The 14,728-nt window shown below is 36.4% G+C and overlaps 1 protein-coding gene across 1 annotated transcript in view; it reads right to left on the bottom strand.

The window, feature by feature from the left end:
• The window catches only part of CFAP47 (cilia and flagella associated protein 47), a 362,418-nt gene that overhangs the window by 341,398 nt on the left and 6,292 nt on the right, over positions 1–14,728 (bottom strand). Inside the window, exons 3-10 of the mRNA XM_062577000.1 lie at positions 10,634–10,642; positions 8,424–8,539; positions 5,842–5,980; positions 3,470–3,698; positions 2,676–2,836; positions 1,747–1,880; positions 1,015–1,250; positions 76–268 (exon numbers count right to left, since the gene is read on the bottom strand). Of these exons, the coding sequence (XP_062432984.1) occupies positions 76–268; positions 1,015–1,250; positions 1,747–1,880; positions 2,676–2,836; positions 3,470–3,698; positions 5,842–5,980; positions 8,424–8,539; positions 10,634–10,642 (1,217 nt within the window). The remainder of the gene's footprint in view (positions 1–75; positions 269–1,014; positions 1,251–1,746; positions 1,881–2,675; positions 2,837–3,469; positions 3,699–5,841; positions 5,981–8,423; positions 8,540–10,633; positions 10,643–14,728) is intronic.

Raw genomic sequence — 14,728 nt, 5'->3', positions numbered from 1 at the left:
AACAGTAAAAGCTTCATCTTAAAAATATTATAAATGTACTTATAAAACATTTTACTTTTATTTTTAGCATCTTACCAGGATTAATTCTGAATATAATGTTTTTGGTTTTAGATTTGCACACGCCAATTAATCTCAAATATATTTGGTGAAAGGATTTTGTCTTCAAGATCTGTAAATTATTTTCCTCTAGTCCTGTACCAATGATATCAACAACTTGCTTCATTTTAAATACTCCTATTTGATGAGGAGAAAATGAAAACATCACATCCTGGAGGAGGAAAAAAAAAATGGCAGCTGAGACAATGTTATTAGGAAAACAGAAAAATTACAAGCATTCTATTGGGGAAAAAAAAAAAAAAAAAAAAAGCTTATTCCTACTGAACCATTATTATTTTTAACATACTTACTCAACACCTAATTTTTAAAACATACCAACTGGCCAACTGCTACTTTACATTAGCAATATAAAGAAATGCAAAATTCCAATATATTAGAACACCAGCAAAATCTTACTTGCTCATTTCTCAGAGAAAGAAGTTCTATCTCTTCCAGAGTACCCTAAATTACAGGCTTCTGAAATTACAGATGCCTCCATATTTGACTTACATTTGACATAACATTACTTCTAAGGACAAAACTATGTTATTTAGAAATCTGTGATTTACTGAAAAAATTACTGAAAATAAGCTGAAAATAAAATGTGCATAAAATTGTAAAACATCAAGCACTTAAAGCTAAGGAAAAACTGTGTAAAATTTCCTTAACACTTTTTTTTCTGATTTAAAATAATAACTGCTGCTTCCTGAAGTACAAGAAAGAGCCCTACAATGATTCTACACAAGGAGGACAAATTATACATCCAGCTTACATTAAAGGCCATGGGTACAGTATTCAGTATTGCAATATATAGAGGAACTTATTCTTATGTCATACTTTCAAGAAATTCCACCACTGACTGTTGTAGAGTAACACAATCCACATATCTGCATAATCTAAAGGAAAGTTGTAGATTACCTTTGTAGAGTGTTTTTTAATTTTTCCTTTTTCAGGAGAAATATTAAAGTGGGGAGTCTTGCGGAAGCTGAATGTTATTGGAAGTGACTCAGATTCATTCTTGAGTGTGCACAGAACTTCTGCTTGTTCGCCCAAGAAACAGTCCGTAAAATTAATAAGTGGTCCTGGATTGAAAGTTAACATGACAGGAAGCCCAGAACCAGTCAGAGCTAACTCCATGTGATAAGGATGATTCACTACATTAAACAAAGAGAGAAAAGAAAGAGGAGTAGGGAGGGAAAAATACATACACACACACACACACACATATTAGTTTATAAGCAGAAAAGTCACAAGATAGTTTTACGGTTGCAATAACAAAATCGAGTTATATAATAACATGATTTATAGTGTAATCTTCTATAAACTCAGCACACTCATGTGTTTAATCATAATACCTGATACATAGTACACTCCTTCATTAATGAAAGGGAGGATCAGACATTCACTTGAAAATGCACAGTAACTCTGGCATTACCAAAGTGCTGCTGACTTGCAGATGGAGTTTTTTCCTATATAGTTACATTTATAATTAAACTGTAGGTGTTCAATGACAACAGGTGTATTCATGACATGCATGATTCCCTCTTCTTTCTACTCATTGTTACCACAGTTTTTTGGTGCTAAAGTATTAAAGATATAAGTTCATTAAATTTAATTTTAGCATCCATATGTATATTTCTGATAGCATACTTCTGATTGGTGTATCATCCTCACTGAGGGTCTGCAGAAAACTGTCTCTGCTCCCAACAGCCTCAAATCTCAGAAACAGTACATAATCTTGTTTTGCTGATGAATCACTCAGTCCAACGCCCCTTTTAAATTTCCTGCAAAAGTCACAATCTTGAAGTATAAGACAACAAAATAAAATCCTAACAATCAAGGAATATTCTTTCTTCTTGAATCTGGATTCTCTGGTGTATGTTGCAGCTTAAGCATCTTCATCCTTCCTTTCAGAAAACAGAAGAGTAACAAATTTAAATCTAATATTTGTAAGACTATGATATTAGTGGTTTGATATCTCTTTCATTCACGTACATCCATAATAGTTTTCTAAACTAATATTACATGCATATTAATTACTTATAAATTTTAAGAGAAGGGAAATGAAAAGAGCATGTTCTCTCTTTCTGGCCTGAAGAAGTGTTTCTCTATGCACAGTATCATTTTGTAGTAATGAAAGCTCTCCTACATGTTTCAGTGTCTCAGTAGCGAAGTACCTGTTCTTTCATACTCTTACAGAAATATTACATTTTTATGAAATAAATCTGCAGTCTTGAAAAAAAAGAAACACTTAATTTGACACCATAGGATTCTCCCACCAACCTTTAGAGATTCAACATATTCAGAAGGAGCTGCAATCAGATCCCTTGGCAGAATCCAGTAAAATTCTTGTTCTTCCAGAACTCCTGGTTGACATATACTCCTAATAAATTACAAAACTTCTCCCAGATGATCACTGTATTTACTTTCTACTTGTAGTATCATGCTCAAGGATTAAACACATGTAAACATATACAAAAAATAATCTGTAAAAACATTAACTTAAAATGATTTTCTCTAACACAACTGTTTATAGAATAATTTAGACAAATAAGCTCAAATTTGGATCAGGTACTTACGCTGGACTAAAGCACAACGTAATCACAGATTTCTGATAAGGCAGCAAGGTTCCCTGATTGGGAATGCACAAAATTAAGGTGGAGATATCTAGATCTTTTGTTCTATTTATGAAGCTTAAGTCTTGTAAAACAGCATCTGTACTCTTCTGAAGATCTGTCCCCTACAAAATAACCAAAATGAGGAATATATTAACAATTTAGTCAGTCCTACTTCTGCTTTTCCTTCTCCTCAAATATGCTAAAGATATGAAAGTGTAACAAGTAGAAAAACATAATAATGTAAGTAATACAGGAGTAAGACATCACGTTGCTCTTAACACAAAATAGTTTCATATTACACAGCTTATTAATTTTTGGACTTAAATTTAAAGTCAGTATTTTCAAGTCCTTTTTACAAGCATGATGCTCACTCAGATGATTTCATTGTCAGAGAAAACTAAGTGAAATCATTAGTGCTGAGCATCTTGGAATATGAAAATATGTTTTAGTAACTGCTACTAAATGATGACGAATCCAGTAGGTCAAAAAAAACTACCCATAGAATAATATGGGAACATATTTAGCACAATTAATGCTATGCCACATGGTTAAACAGCAATATCTGAAAAATTTAATTCAAAGGTTAAATTATAGTAAAATTTCTGTTTATTAACAGAAATTGCAGTAAGTCTATGATCAGGAAATTTTGACACAGGAAACAATACTAGAGCATGGATCTTGAGAAACAAAAATGAAAAAGCAGAAATGAAAAGAAGCTTTCAACTAAAATAAAAACTAGAACACCATTTTCTTACCATCTCTCCTCCAATAGCATTGTCCTCCAGTACTGCTACCCAGTCCATACACTCTGGACTTTTATTGTACAGAGATACTTGTTCAGTCTTTGAAGACCCAAAGTAAACAGATCCAAAATGAATGCATTTCAATTCATTTCCACAAGGCATCCCTAGAACTTTAAGAACTTGTTCAACCACAACAGCTTTGATGCACAGCTCAGTGCAGTCTTGTCCTTCTAGCTCCACTCTGTCAGGACAGTAGGAGGAGATAAAAGTTACATGTACAAAAAAGTTAGAATAACCAATTAGTTTAATATTAGAACCTATATAAAACTGAATCACACCAGAGCATTTAAACTAAACCACTGGCTTTCCGTACATAAGCCAGGCATAAAAATAAGCATACTTGACAATTCAATATTTAACAGAAACATTAGCGATCAAGAAAGTCATGTCGTGCAAAAAAAATTTGGTTCCCTCCCACTGCCAAAAGAACAAAATGGAGGAATCACACATTAGATGTACAGATTTGGGGGCAAGAGGTGGGGGAGGAGTTGTTTCTGGTCTTGTTTTTTTACTGTGTTAGCACAATATTGTTGGAAGTTATAACATCTCAAAGAATCCATGATGCTCACAGACAACTAACTGTTCCTTTTTTTTCAAATTTCTCCATAGGGATCTTGCTTTTGGTGAGTAGTTAGTAATTTTCTCTCAGGCAATTGGAGCTAGAAGTTCATCTGAATAAACACAGAACTGTGCCTGTTCTTGCCTGAGTGCTTGAATTTGATGATACCTCAGAATACCACAGGACCACGTAGACATTGTATAAATATTCGTTATTAGAATTCTACTTAAACAAGCTTTCTTGTTCTTGTTACATAAAATAATCGAGTTTAGTAACATAATATACTGTTCTAATAGAATGAACTATCTTTTTCAAAATCTTCTGAACTGAGGAAGAAGAAAAGAAAATCTTTGTTTTGCATGATCCCATATGTATACTACCCAAGGAATTTGGGAGAGGATCTCAAATTCTCTAGATACCTTATCTCAGCTTCCAACTGACCATGGCTGGGTTCTCCTAGATGAAAAAGAAACCTCCAAAAAATACAAGAGAGTAGTTTCCTCTGAAAGGAATTTAGCGCGTGCTGCTTACAGGCCCATGGCAAATGGAGGCAACCAAAGTTGGTTTTTTTTCAATCAAAATTGTACTTTTCTCCAAGTCGAAGTCCTGACACAGACCTCCAGTAAACTTTCAATACTACCTATTTAGTTAAAAGAAATATTTGCGTACGGCTTGACAAGGAAACAAAGATTTCATTTATTCTAAAAGGCTAGCATTTATTCTAAAAGACTAAAAATGTTGACTTCACTAACAGAATTACTTAGAATTTAACAATGATTTTTACGCACTGAAGTTACGAAAAAAGGCAGCAGGCTACAGGTGAAAGATCAGATCTGAGCTCTGAGAAGTTACGTGTTTTCAGTTTTAACTGATGTACAACCTGCTAGATTGCTGGAGACTGTGGCACTTTTTCCAAGATGGGAGGAAAAAAACAGTGGTGTTAGCCAGCATAGCAAGCAACGGACAGCAGAAGACATAACACTTTGCAACCAAAAGGTTGAGACTCAGTAACCAAAGAAAACATTCCTTTCCTATGAAGGAGGATTTAGTTGTCAGGGAGACTACTGACATTGACTCTCTTGTCACTATTGCTAATAGAATATTTCTCCTTTTCCAACAGGCTACAGAATGCAAAGCATGAAACAGAACCACACTTTGCCTTTTTGAGTCATAAATCTTACTAATTAAAAAAAAACAACAAAAATCAAACATTCTTCACTATTATAAAATAGCAGAATTGAAATATATTTTCCAAATTAGTATCCAGTTCCAAATTTTGGCATTTCCTAAGTCTGTACTTATGATTTAAAGAGAGAAAAGGTTGGCTTTTAAAAATACCCTTTGTAAGAATGTTAGTGATTATTTTAAGCAGATCCCTTCTATTTAAAATAAGAAACACCAATGGACATCATGTTTTTAGACTAGTAAGATAGAACCAGCCAAAAGAAAAATAGCAAAGCTACAGAAGTTCAGAAAATTAAGGAAGACAGAATATGTAGAAAGAAGGAAGATACAGTAGCTCTTGGCTAGTAGTATACTGAGACATGTACATCTATCCTATGTCATTAGTTATTATGAAAGATCTTTAACAACCCAACTGAGTACACAATTTATGCATGACTGTGCTGCGGAGACAACATAATCAACAAATTAATTTACTGAAAATAAATTTGGAACTGTGGAACTAACACCTAGAAACTTTTTCAGATAAGAAAAGAAGTAGTAATTTATAGAGCTGGATTTATGCAATCACACACTAACTTACTTTATCACTTCTTTGATGATTCTCGGTACATCTGTACAGATACCCACTTTAATCACTTTTACAGTTTTTGGTTCTACCACTCCACTGGTAGGTTCTATGTTAACCAGGACAATCCCATCATACGATATTTTAAATGTACCTAAAAGAAACAGAACGTTATGCAACTTAGAACTCATAATAGAAGAATATCCCCACACACAGATAGAATAACAAAACACATAATGCAGATATTCACAAACAGTACTTATTCCTATGGAAATAGGAATCATGGAGTGCCTCTTATTACAAAAAGTTGTAACACAGAGACGACCATTTTTTTCCAGGTTATCTCTAAATATTACATTCACATGTCCAGTGCCACAGCACATTGTAACAGGTATTCACACTCCAAACCAAAGCAGCCGTATCACAAAGAAGTTGTAAGTAACATTTTGTAAATCACAAGGTATTTTATACACACGTCTAAGCAGCTACACTAGCCAGAAAGTTAAATCCATACCCAAAGAGAGGTCTCTTACCTGCAAGTAACTGACAGTTTTCCCAACTTAACATACACACAATGCAATTTACTGCAAAGAGAACGTTGAATCTTTGTAGACATGTAGGACATTTAAGGATTTTTTTAAATGTGAAAAAGATTGGTGTGTTTCATTAGCAACACTAATTATTTGTCACTGTGCCATAGGTAAGAAGAAATTCTCTGAAGAGTTGGAGGATTAATACACAATCTCTAATAAGATGAAGAAGTAAAGAAAAGTGCTCAGACTTTGTGCAAGGGATGAGATTTGAAATGCAAGCCTTTAGTCACAGGTCAGCATACAGCACTTCCTGCTGATACAATTTACATGCTGCTTGTCAGCGCTACTTGCTGGGTTATGATTTTCGGAGCCTAAATAAACATGGATTCAGCAACTCTTTCTTTGTCTGCCCTCAACATACTCTCACTTTCAATCTAATTCTGCAGCATCATGCAAATTACATACACATCTACCACTAATGATGGTTTAGCTAAACCTCTACATGTAATCACCACTTCTCTAGGCAAGAAACTAGTATGTATGAATAATGGCTAATAATATAAAATATATACTACATCTTTAAGTTGAACTAGCTAGAAAATACAATTTTTTTTCTTTCAAAAGACTAAGCTTTTTGGGGAAAAAAATATTAAAAAATTTGTTTAATGTTTTGGAAAAAATCCATTTTAGGATTAACAAAATAGAATTATCTGGTTTGCTCCTAACTTCCCAAAAACTTAACTAGCTGGAGGCTTGGAAAGCCTGTCAGTGTTTCAGTTTCCCCTACTTCACAGGTATACATGAAATTTCATGCATTCAGAAATGCTCACAAATATCACACAGTATAACATAGTTCAGACTATGATATTTTCTCTTTTAAATCATTCGTCACCCTGAGCTCAAGTCTTTCATTTAAGTTGTTATTGTGAATTCACAAGCTGAGCAAATTAATAGACTGAGTAACCAACCCACATTTTTCAAAATACCAATATTGAGCACATATATTAAATTCCAAGTAATTTTTAACTTTAAATAATCATCTCATCAGCATTTTATCCCATGCCTACAAACCTATCTTACTACACACACTTTCCAAAGCATAGTGTCAACAGTTAAAACAGACTTTTATTTGACAGAGAAAGTCTACTCAACAGCTATCTCCATTTTCATTTTTGCTTAACACAATACGAACAAGTTTTGTTCTAAATAGCTAGCCATTTGGCACTTTTTTTTTTTCTTTTTAATTACAACCCATCTCTCTGTTTCTATAATCATGTATTTTCCGTTGCTTCAGGATTTTTCCTGGAAATCACAAAGCAAACATGTTCAGAAAACATTGCCCTATAATAAACAGCTGTATGACTCAGGAACAAAAATAATTAACTACCTTAAATTTGTTCTTTAAAATTCAGAATAGTTGCTGTGCTACTTTGGGAAGAAGGCACCTACCACTTTATCAAGTGGAAAACGCAGTCAAATATGGGTCACATAAGCATTCTTATTCAACATTCTCCACATTTCTTATACTCTCTAGAAGGAAGTTGAAGGATGTGCGGTATTTTGAAAACTGTGTGATTTCAAAAGCTGTTGTGGCAAGCGGAAAGACCTCTCACTATCTTTTGGTAACATATACAGTCAATTCCAAAGACTTAAGCTCTTAAAGGACAGGGAGCTGTATTTGTTTAGTTAATAGACAGCTATCAGGACTATAGAATCACAAAAAAGACAACAAAGCAAAAGCAGACGTGATTTGCCATTATTTATGCCGGGCATTGTAACCTAAAGAACATGTGTTATTTTTACACCTCTCAGATGGGATTCAAAAGTAGACAATTCAAGGTTCTACATTCATTCTTCTTCCTTAAGCAATAACATAGTATTTGCTTACAGAAGCTAAGGATCTTTCACAAAATCTGTAACTATAATAATACATAACCTAGAACTTATTTTTTTTTTCTGTATAGGATCCTGAACTACTTGGTCACTGAGGTGTTTATTTGCATAAGTTTTCTTTTTCCAAGAAAATTAAATCTTTGTATAATTTAACACATAATAAATATTTACCTGGAGATGATCCATGGTTAGCAATGCTAATCTCTTTACTAATGATCTTACTGTTTGCAATCACTGTACCAAAATCAATCTCAGGCTCAATTTCCAGATAACAGCATGGAATTAACCTGCAGAGAAAAGATATGGTTATATTTTCCCTAAAATTTGAAAATACCTTGGGATTTTTAAAGGAGTAAGTTTGAACACTACTAAGAAAAAAAGTTCTGCTCTTCTAGGTCTCCTAATAATTTATACAATTCGCTTTAGCAATATGGTAAACACACGGCACTTACAAAAAACATCTATCTACTGTCAATCTGCTTTAATTACAATAACTATTGTATTTAACCTTAAAAACATTTAGCTTTAAGCAATCACCTGAAATAAAATGTAAATAGAAATGTATACATTATAAATTAATATAGTTATTACAGTACAAGAACTTTAAACAAATTACTAGAAAAAGTGTCATTATCTTGAGTTAGCTGCAGCACAAAATAAGTACAAAGTTAACATTTACCAGATTTTATTATCAGTTGCCTGAACTAAAATTAGAGAAAAATGCATGTCATTTTCAGTTTGCAGTCTTGTATTATAAACACCTTCTGTGGTTTCAGAAAAACTTATTATACCAAATATAGGTGGATAATAACCTAAGCTATTTGTATTATTTAAGAGCCTCAGCCAACCTGATGACTTCACTGTATTAGGTACTGCATAACCATAATGAAAAGATAAGTCATGCTTCAAAAACTAGGGTTTACTTGAAGTTCCTAAGTTCTAATTTGTATTTCACTTTAACAAAATAAAATCCAATTCAGTAATATTCTTTAAATATAAGCCTCTGAACAGGCAGAGTGATAGAAGTACACTATATTTGCAACAAATCTTAAATAGTAGAGAAAATAATTCTCTGTTAATTTTTTTGGTTGTGATATTCCATTTCTCAGCTCTTTGGAAAGATCTCTAAGACTAAATGAAGAATGCATACTTTACATTATTTGTGGGTGACAGTAACACAGTATACACACCAACACCTACTAGGTATCTTTTCTCCAGTTCACAAAAATCCTTATGCTGTTCCAGGTCCAGACCTGGAAAAGATGCTCATATCCAGCTGAGTCCAGAACACGATTTTTAACTGTTTTGAAGTCAAGTATATCAACAAAAATCTGCATGTTTGGTTTAATGAGAATGCTAAATGAGCATGGCAAAATGAACCTGAGAGTTGATTAGGCTTATCAAACAACTGAAAGAAGACACACTTTCTATTTTTTGCAGTATTGCATTTCAATGTCTCTCGTTTCATACTGTCTTCATCTCAACCTATAATGAATTTTAAAAAAACCTCTTCAGAGGTCTGCTTCCATCTTTTAGGCAGCATCAGAAAAAAATCATCTACTGAATCAAGAAAGTGGATTTGTTGAGCTATGTCGTGTTATTTCATGTAGAAAAGGACAAAAGATGCAACTGCAGACTGGACAAGAAAAAGGAGTTAGGGAGGCTAAGTCTTGGGGGTCAGCTGTATCTCGTGACCTGAACATTAACAAGAGAAGGAAAATAAAACTTCTTGGCCAAGCTCGGTAGTCCCTATCTGTATAAGCTATTTCATAAAGGAGAGGGGGGGGGGAAAAAATCAAGAAATTCAACCAAAGAATTTACTCTTTGGAATATTAATATACTTTTTAAATTCTCTATCTCTTGCATAAACTTAACATAGTAAATTCTTGAAAGAGATTGTCTAGACTAACAGAATATGATATAGAAACTGCAGACAACTATCAAAAATTACAGTATGCTTGAGAAGACTGTAATTTGCAACATGTACCAAGTATTCCAATAGTCTTGTGATGAAATAAGAGACCTAAGGATCTTACTCAAGACACAAATAAATATTGATTGTGCAGCTGGTGTCAGCAACAGGGTTTTGGTTTCTATGACCACAAGACTCTATCTGAAGACTGACAACTGCTTGGGAAAAATGGGATCCACTTCACTAAGCAGGGCACAAGTGTCTGCCAACAGGCTGGCCAACCTGGTTAGGATGGCTTTAAACTAGAAAAGACAGGGGAAGGGGAAAGTTAAAGTCACCACACAATCAGGAAAAGAGAACTCAAGTGGGGATACCTCAAACATTTGCATGCAGGCAGGTAAGTCCCCACAAGACAAGACTATGGGGAAACCTCTCACACACATTCCAGGAAATCAGTATGCTCAGATACCTCTCTGAACTGCCTGTACAAAAATGTACACAGCATGGGGAATAAACAGGAGGAAATAGATATTTGTGCACAGTTGCAGGGCTATGATCTCACTGTGATTACGGAGACATGGAGGGATAGCTCACATGATTGGAAGACTGCCATGGATAGCTACAAACTCTTTAGGAAGCACAGGCCAGGAAGGTGAGGTGGTGGAGTTGCCCTTTATGTGAGAAAGCAACTGCAATGTAGGGAGCTCTGCTTAGAGATGGACAATGAGCAGGTTAAGAGTTTATGGGTAAGGATTAAGGGACAGACTAGCATGGGTGACACTGTTGTAAGTGTTTGCTACAGGTCACCTGATCAGGAAGAGGAAGTAGATGAGGCCTTCTACAGACAGCTGGAAATAGCCTCACGATCACAGGCCCTGGTTCTCACAGGGGACTTCGGCTACCTTGGTATCTGCTGGAAAGACAACATAGCTAGGTACAAACAGTCCAGGAGGTTCCTGGAGAGTACTGATGATGAATTTCTGACATAGGTGATGGAGAAGCCAACAAAGAGAGGTACACTGATGGACCTTGTACTTACAAACAAGGAGGAGCTGGCTGGAGATACGAAGGTTGGGGGCAGCCTTGGCAGCAGTGACCATGAGACAGTGGAGTTCAGGGGGAAACAGAGCAATAACTAGGAGCACAGCCATAGACTTCAGGAGAGCAAACTTTGGCCTCTTCAGAGACCGGCTGCTTGGAAGAATTGCATCAGATAGGGCCAAGGAAGAAGAGGAGTCCAAGAAAGCTGGTTAACACTCAAGGATCACCTCAACCAGCTCAATGAGAATGCATCTCAATGAGCAGGAAGTCAAGAAAAGTGGGCAAGAGACCTGCATGGATGAACTATGAGCTCCTGACAAAACTCAAAAAAAAAGAAGAAAGTGTACAGAAGATGGAAGCAGGGACAGGCCTCTTGGGAGCTATACAGGGACGTCATTCAAGTATGCAGGGATGGGACTAGGAAGGCCAAGGCCCATTTGAAATTAAATCTGGCAAGGGATGTCAAGGACAACAAGGGCTTTTTCAAATACATCAGCACCACAAGGAAGACTGGGGAAAACATGGGCCCGCTACTGAATGGGGTGGGGGACCCTGGTAACAAAGGATACAGAGAGGGCAGAGTTACTGAATGCCTTCTTTGCTTCAGTCTTTACTGCTAAGGGCAGCCCTTGAAAATCTCTGACATTTGAGACATTGGAGAAAGTCTGGAAAAAGGAAGACTTTCCCTTAGTTAAGGAAGATTGGGTTAGAGATAATTTAGGCAAACCTGGGACCAAAAAACCCTGGCCTGATGGGATGCACCTACGAGTGCTGAGGGAGCTGACAGATGTTATTGCTAGGCCACTCTCCATCATCTTTGAAAGGTCATGGAGAACAGGAGAGGTACCTTAGGACTCAAAAGAGAAGACTGAGAGGAGATCTTATCAACATCTATAAATAGCTTAAAGGAGGGCATCAAGAGATGGGGCCAGACTCTTTTCAGTGGTGCCAAGTGACAGGACAAGAGGCAATGGGCACACACTGAAGCACAGAAAGTTCCAGCTGAATATGAGGAAGAACAACTTTGGTGTGAGGATGACAGAGCATAGGAAGAGGTTGCCTAAACAGGTTGCGGAGTCTCCTTCTCTAGAGATATTCAAAACCCACCTGGACACGATCCTGTCTAACATGCTCTAGGTGACCCTGCTTAAAGAGTGGGGGGGGGGGTGAACTAGATGATCTCCAGTGGTCCCTTCTAACCTCAACCATTCTGTGATTCTGTAACTGGAAAAAAGCAAGTATTGCTCCAGTCTTCAAAAATGCCAAGAAGGAGGACCCAGGGAACTACAGGCCAGTCAGACTCACTTCTGTCCTTGGAAAGGTGATGGAACAGCTCATCCTGGACACCATTTCAAGCACATGAAAGACAAGAAGGTAATCAGGAAAAGTCAGCATGGTTTCACAAAGGGGAAGTTGTGCTAAACCAACCCAATAGCCTTCTAGGATAGAATGGCTGGGTGGAAGAGGGGAGAGCAGTGGATGTTGTCTACCTTGACTTCAGCAAGGCTTTTGACACTGTCTCCCATAACATCCTGCTAGGCAAGCTCAGGCAGTGTGGGTTAGGGGAGTGGACAGTGAGGTGGATTGAGAACTGGCTGAAAGGCAGAGCTCAGCCGGTCGTCATCAGCAGCGTAGAGTCTAGTTGGAGGCCTGTAGTTAGTGGTGTACCTGAGGAGTCAGTACTGGGACCAGTCCTGTTCAACTTACTCATCAGTAACCTGGAAAAAGAGATGGAGTACACCCTCAGCAAGTTTGCTGATGATACCAAACTGGGAGGAGTGGCTGATACACCTGTGGGCTGTGCTGCCATTCAGAAGGACCTCCACAGGCTGGAGATGAGCAGTGAGGAACTTCTTGAAGTTCAACAAAGGCAAGTGTAGGGTCCTGCACCTCAGGAGGAATATCTTCATGCACCAGCACAGGCTGGAGGCTGACCTATTAGAGAGCAGCTCTGCAAGAAGTCTTGACAAGTCAAGAAGGACTTGTCAATCTGACCAGAACATACAAATTTCTGTATGGAGGGTGTGAAGAAGATGGGCCAGACTCTTTTCAGTGGTTTCCGGCAACAGAATGATGCCCAGTGGTGCCCAAGAAGCAACAACCACAAACTGAAACACAGAAAGCTCTGCTGAACATGAGAAAAAACTTCTTTACTGTGAGGCAGGCACTGGAATAGGTTGCCCAGAGAATTTCCTTCTCTGGAGATATTCAAAACCCACCTGCATGTAATCCTATCTAACATGCTCTAGGTGACCCTGCTTGAGCAGGGAGTTGGACTAGATCCCCAGATGTCCCTTCCAACCTCAATTCTATGATTGTGACATCATTTCCTCAAATAAACATTAACGAGAATAAACTGCAATCAGATTTCCTAATAGATTTAATTACTGAACCATGCAAAAATGGGATAGTAAAGATAGCAAGCTTTTTTTTAAAAAAATACAGATTTGGGGGAGGAGGGGGTAAATCAAGATGGAAGTTACCCCAGGAAATGACTAACTCGAAATGATCTCCTACTATTTTGTTAAGAGAAAATGAATATTTATTTATTATATTTCAAAAAATAGAGAACTTCAGAGTTTCAAGTAAGGGGGGGGGATTGTATGTTTATTTAAGTTCTGGCTTGTTTGAAAAAAAAATCTCAAATCTTAAGTATAAATGTTTTCTATGGCAAACAATTATTCACATAATTCAATTATTACACTTGTATTATAGAGCACATCAACATTCCATAGTGCTGCAGAGATGCAACTAAGCACATCATGCAGCCTCTAAAACTGGTATGAAATAAGAGACAAATCACTGAGATTAACCACTGGAGTTAGTGCCACATGTGCCAAGCAGATACTTAAAAAGTAATTTTACTTGCAAACCAAACAACTGCGATATTAAAGTCACAGAAGCACAAGAGAAATAAAATTCTCTTGGTGACATTTCTATCAAAGAAATGGTTACAAGAGTAAGCAGAGTAAGTGTTATTGCAGTTTAATGTTGTATGGGAAACTAACTTTTCCTACATTCTGGATGAATCACTTCCCAGACTTTTTAAACTAAGTAGGTAGATGTGACTGAAGGAATTGCACAAATTGTTAGCAAAAGGTTAAATCTTTTCATGCTTTCTTTCTAAACTGCCAGTGAATTTTAAAAGAAACAACTTCTTCCAATAAAATGCTATGAACATACACATGAAGATCCAGAAGTTCTACATATTGAGTATTATGTAAATGTACACATTAAACTAAAATAGATACAGAAATGAAAGCTGGAAAGTGATGTAACTTCAAAGACAGCAGACTAGAGCTAAGCTACCAGGTAAGAGATAGGTAGCGTACATTTAAAGTGCAACTTGCAAACGTCTATTGTATTGTACTAAGTAATCGTCTATTTCTGTATTTTCTAAACTTGGTCTGACATGCTTTAAAATGATCTTTCGTTTTGTGGATGTACAAGTCCTAAAAGATATTGCTGGCATATAATTTTAGTGATAATCAGCATAGACAATGAAAATAAATTCCATATTTGA

Source organism: Rhea pennata, chromosome 1 (assembly GCF_028389875.1).
Source record: "Rhea pennata isolate bPtePen1 chromosome 1, bPtePen1.pri, whole genome shotgun sequence".
NCBI classification, from domain to species: Eukaryota; Metazoa; Chordata; class Aves; order Rheiformes; family Rheidae; genus Rhea; species Rhea pennata.
This window is presented reverse-complemented; position numbering and strand designations above follow the sequence as displayed.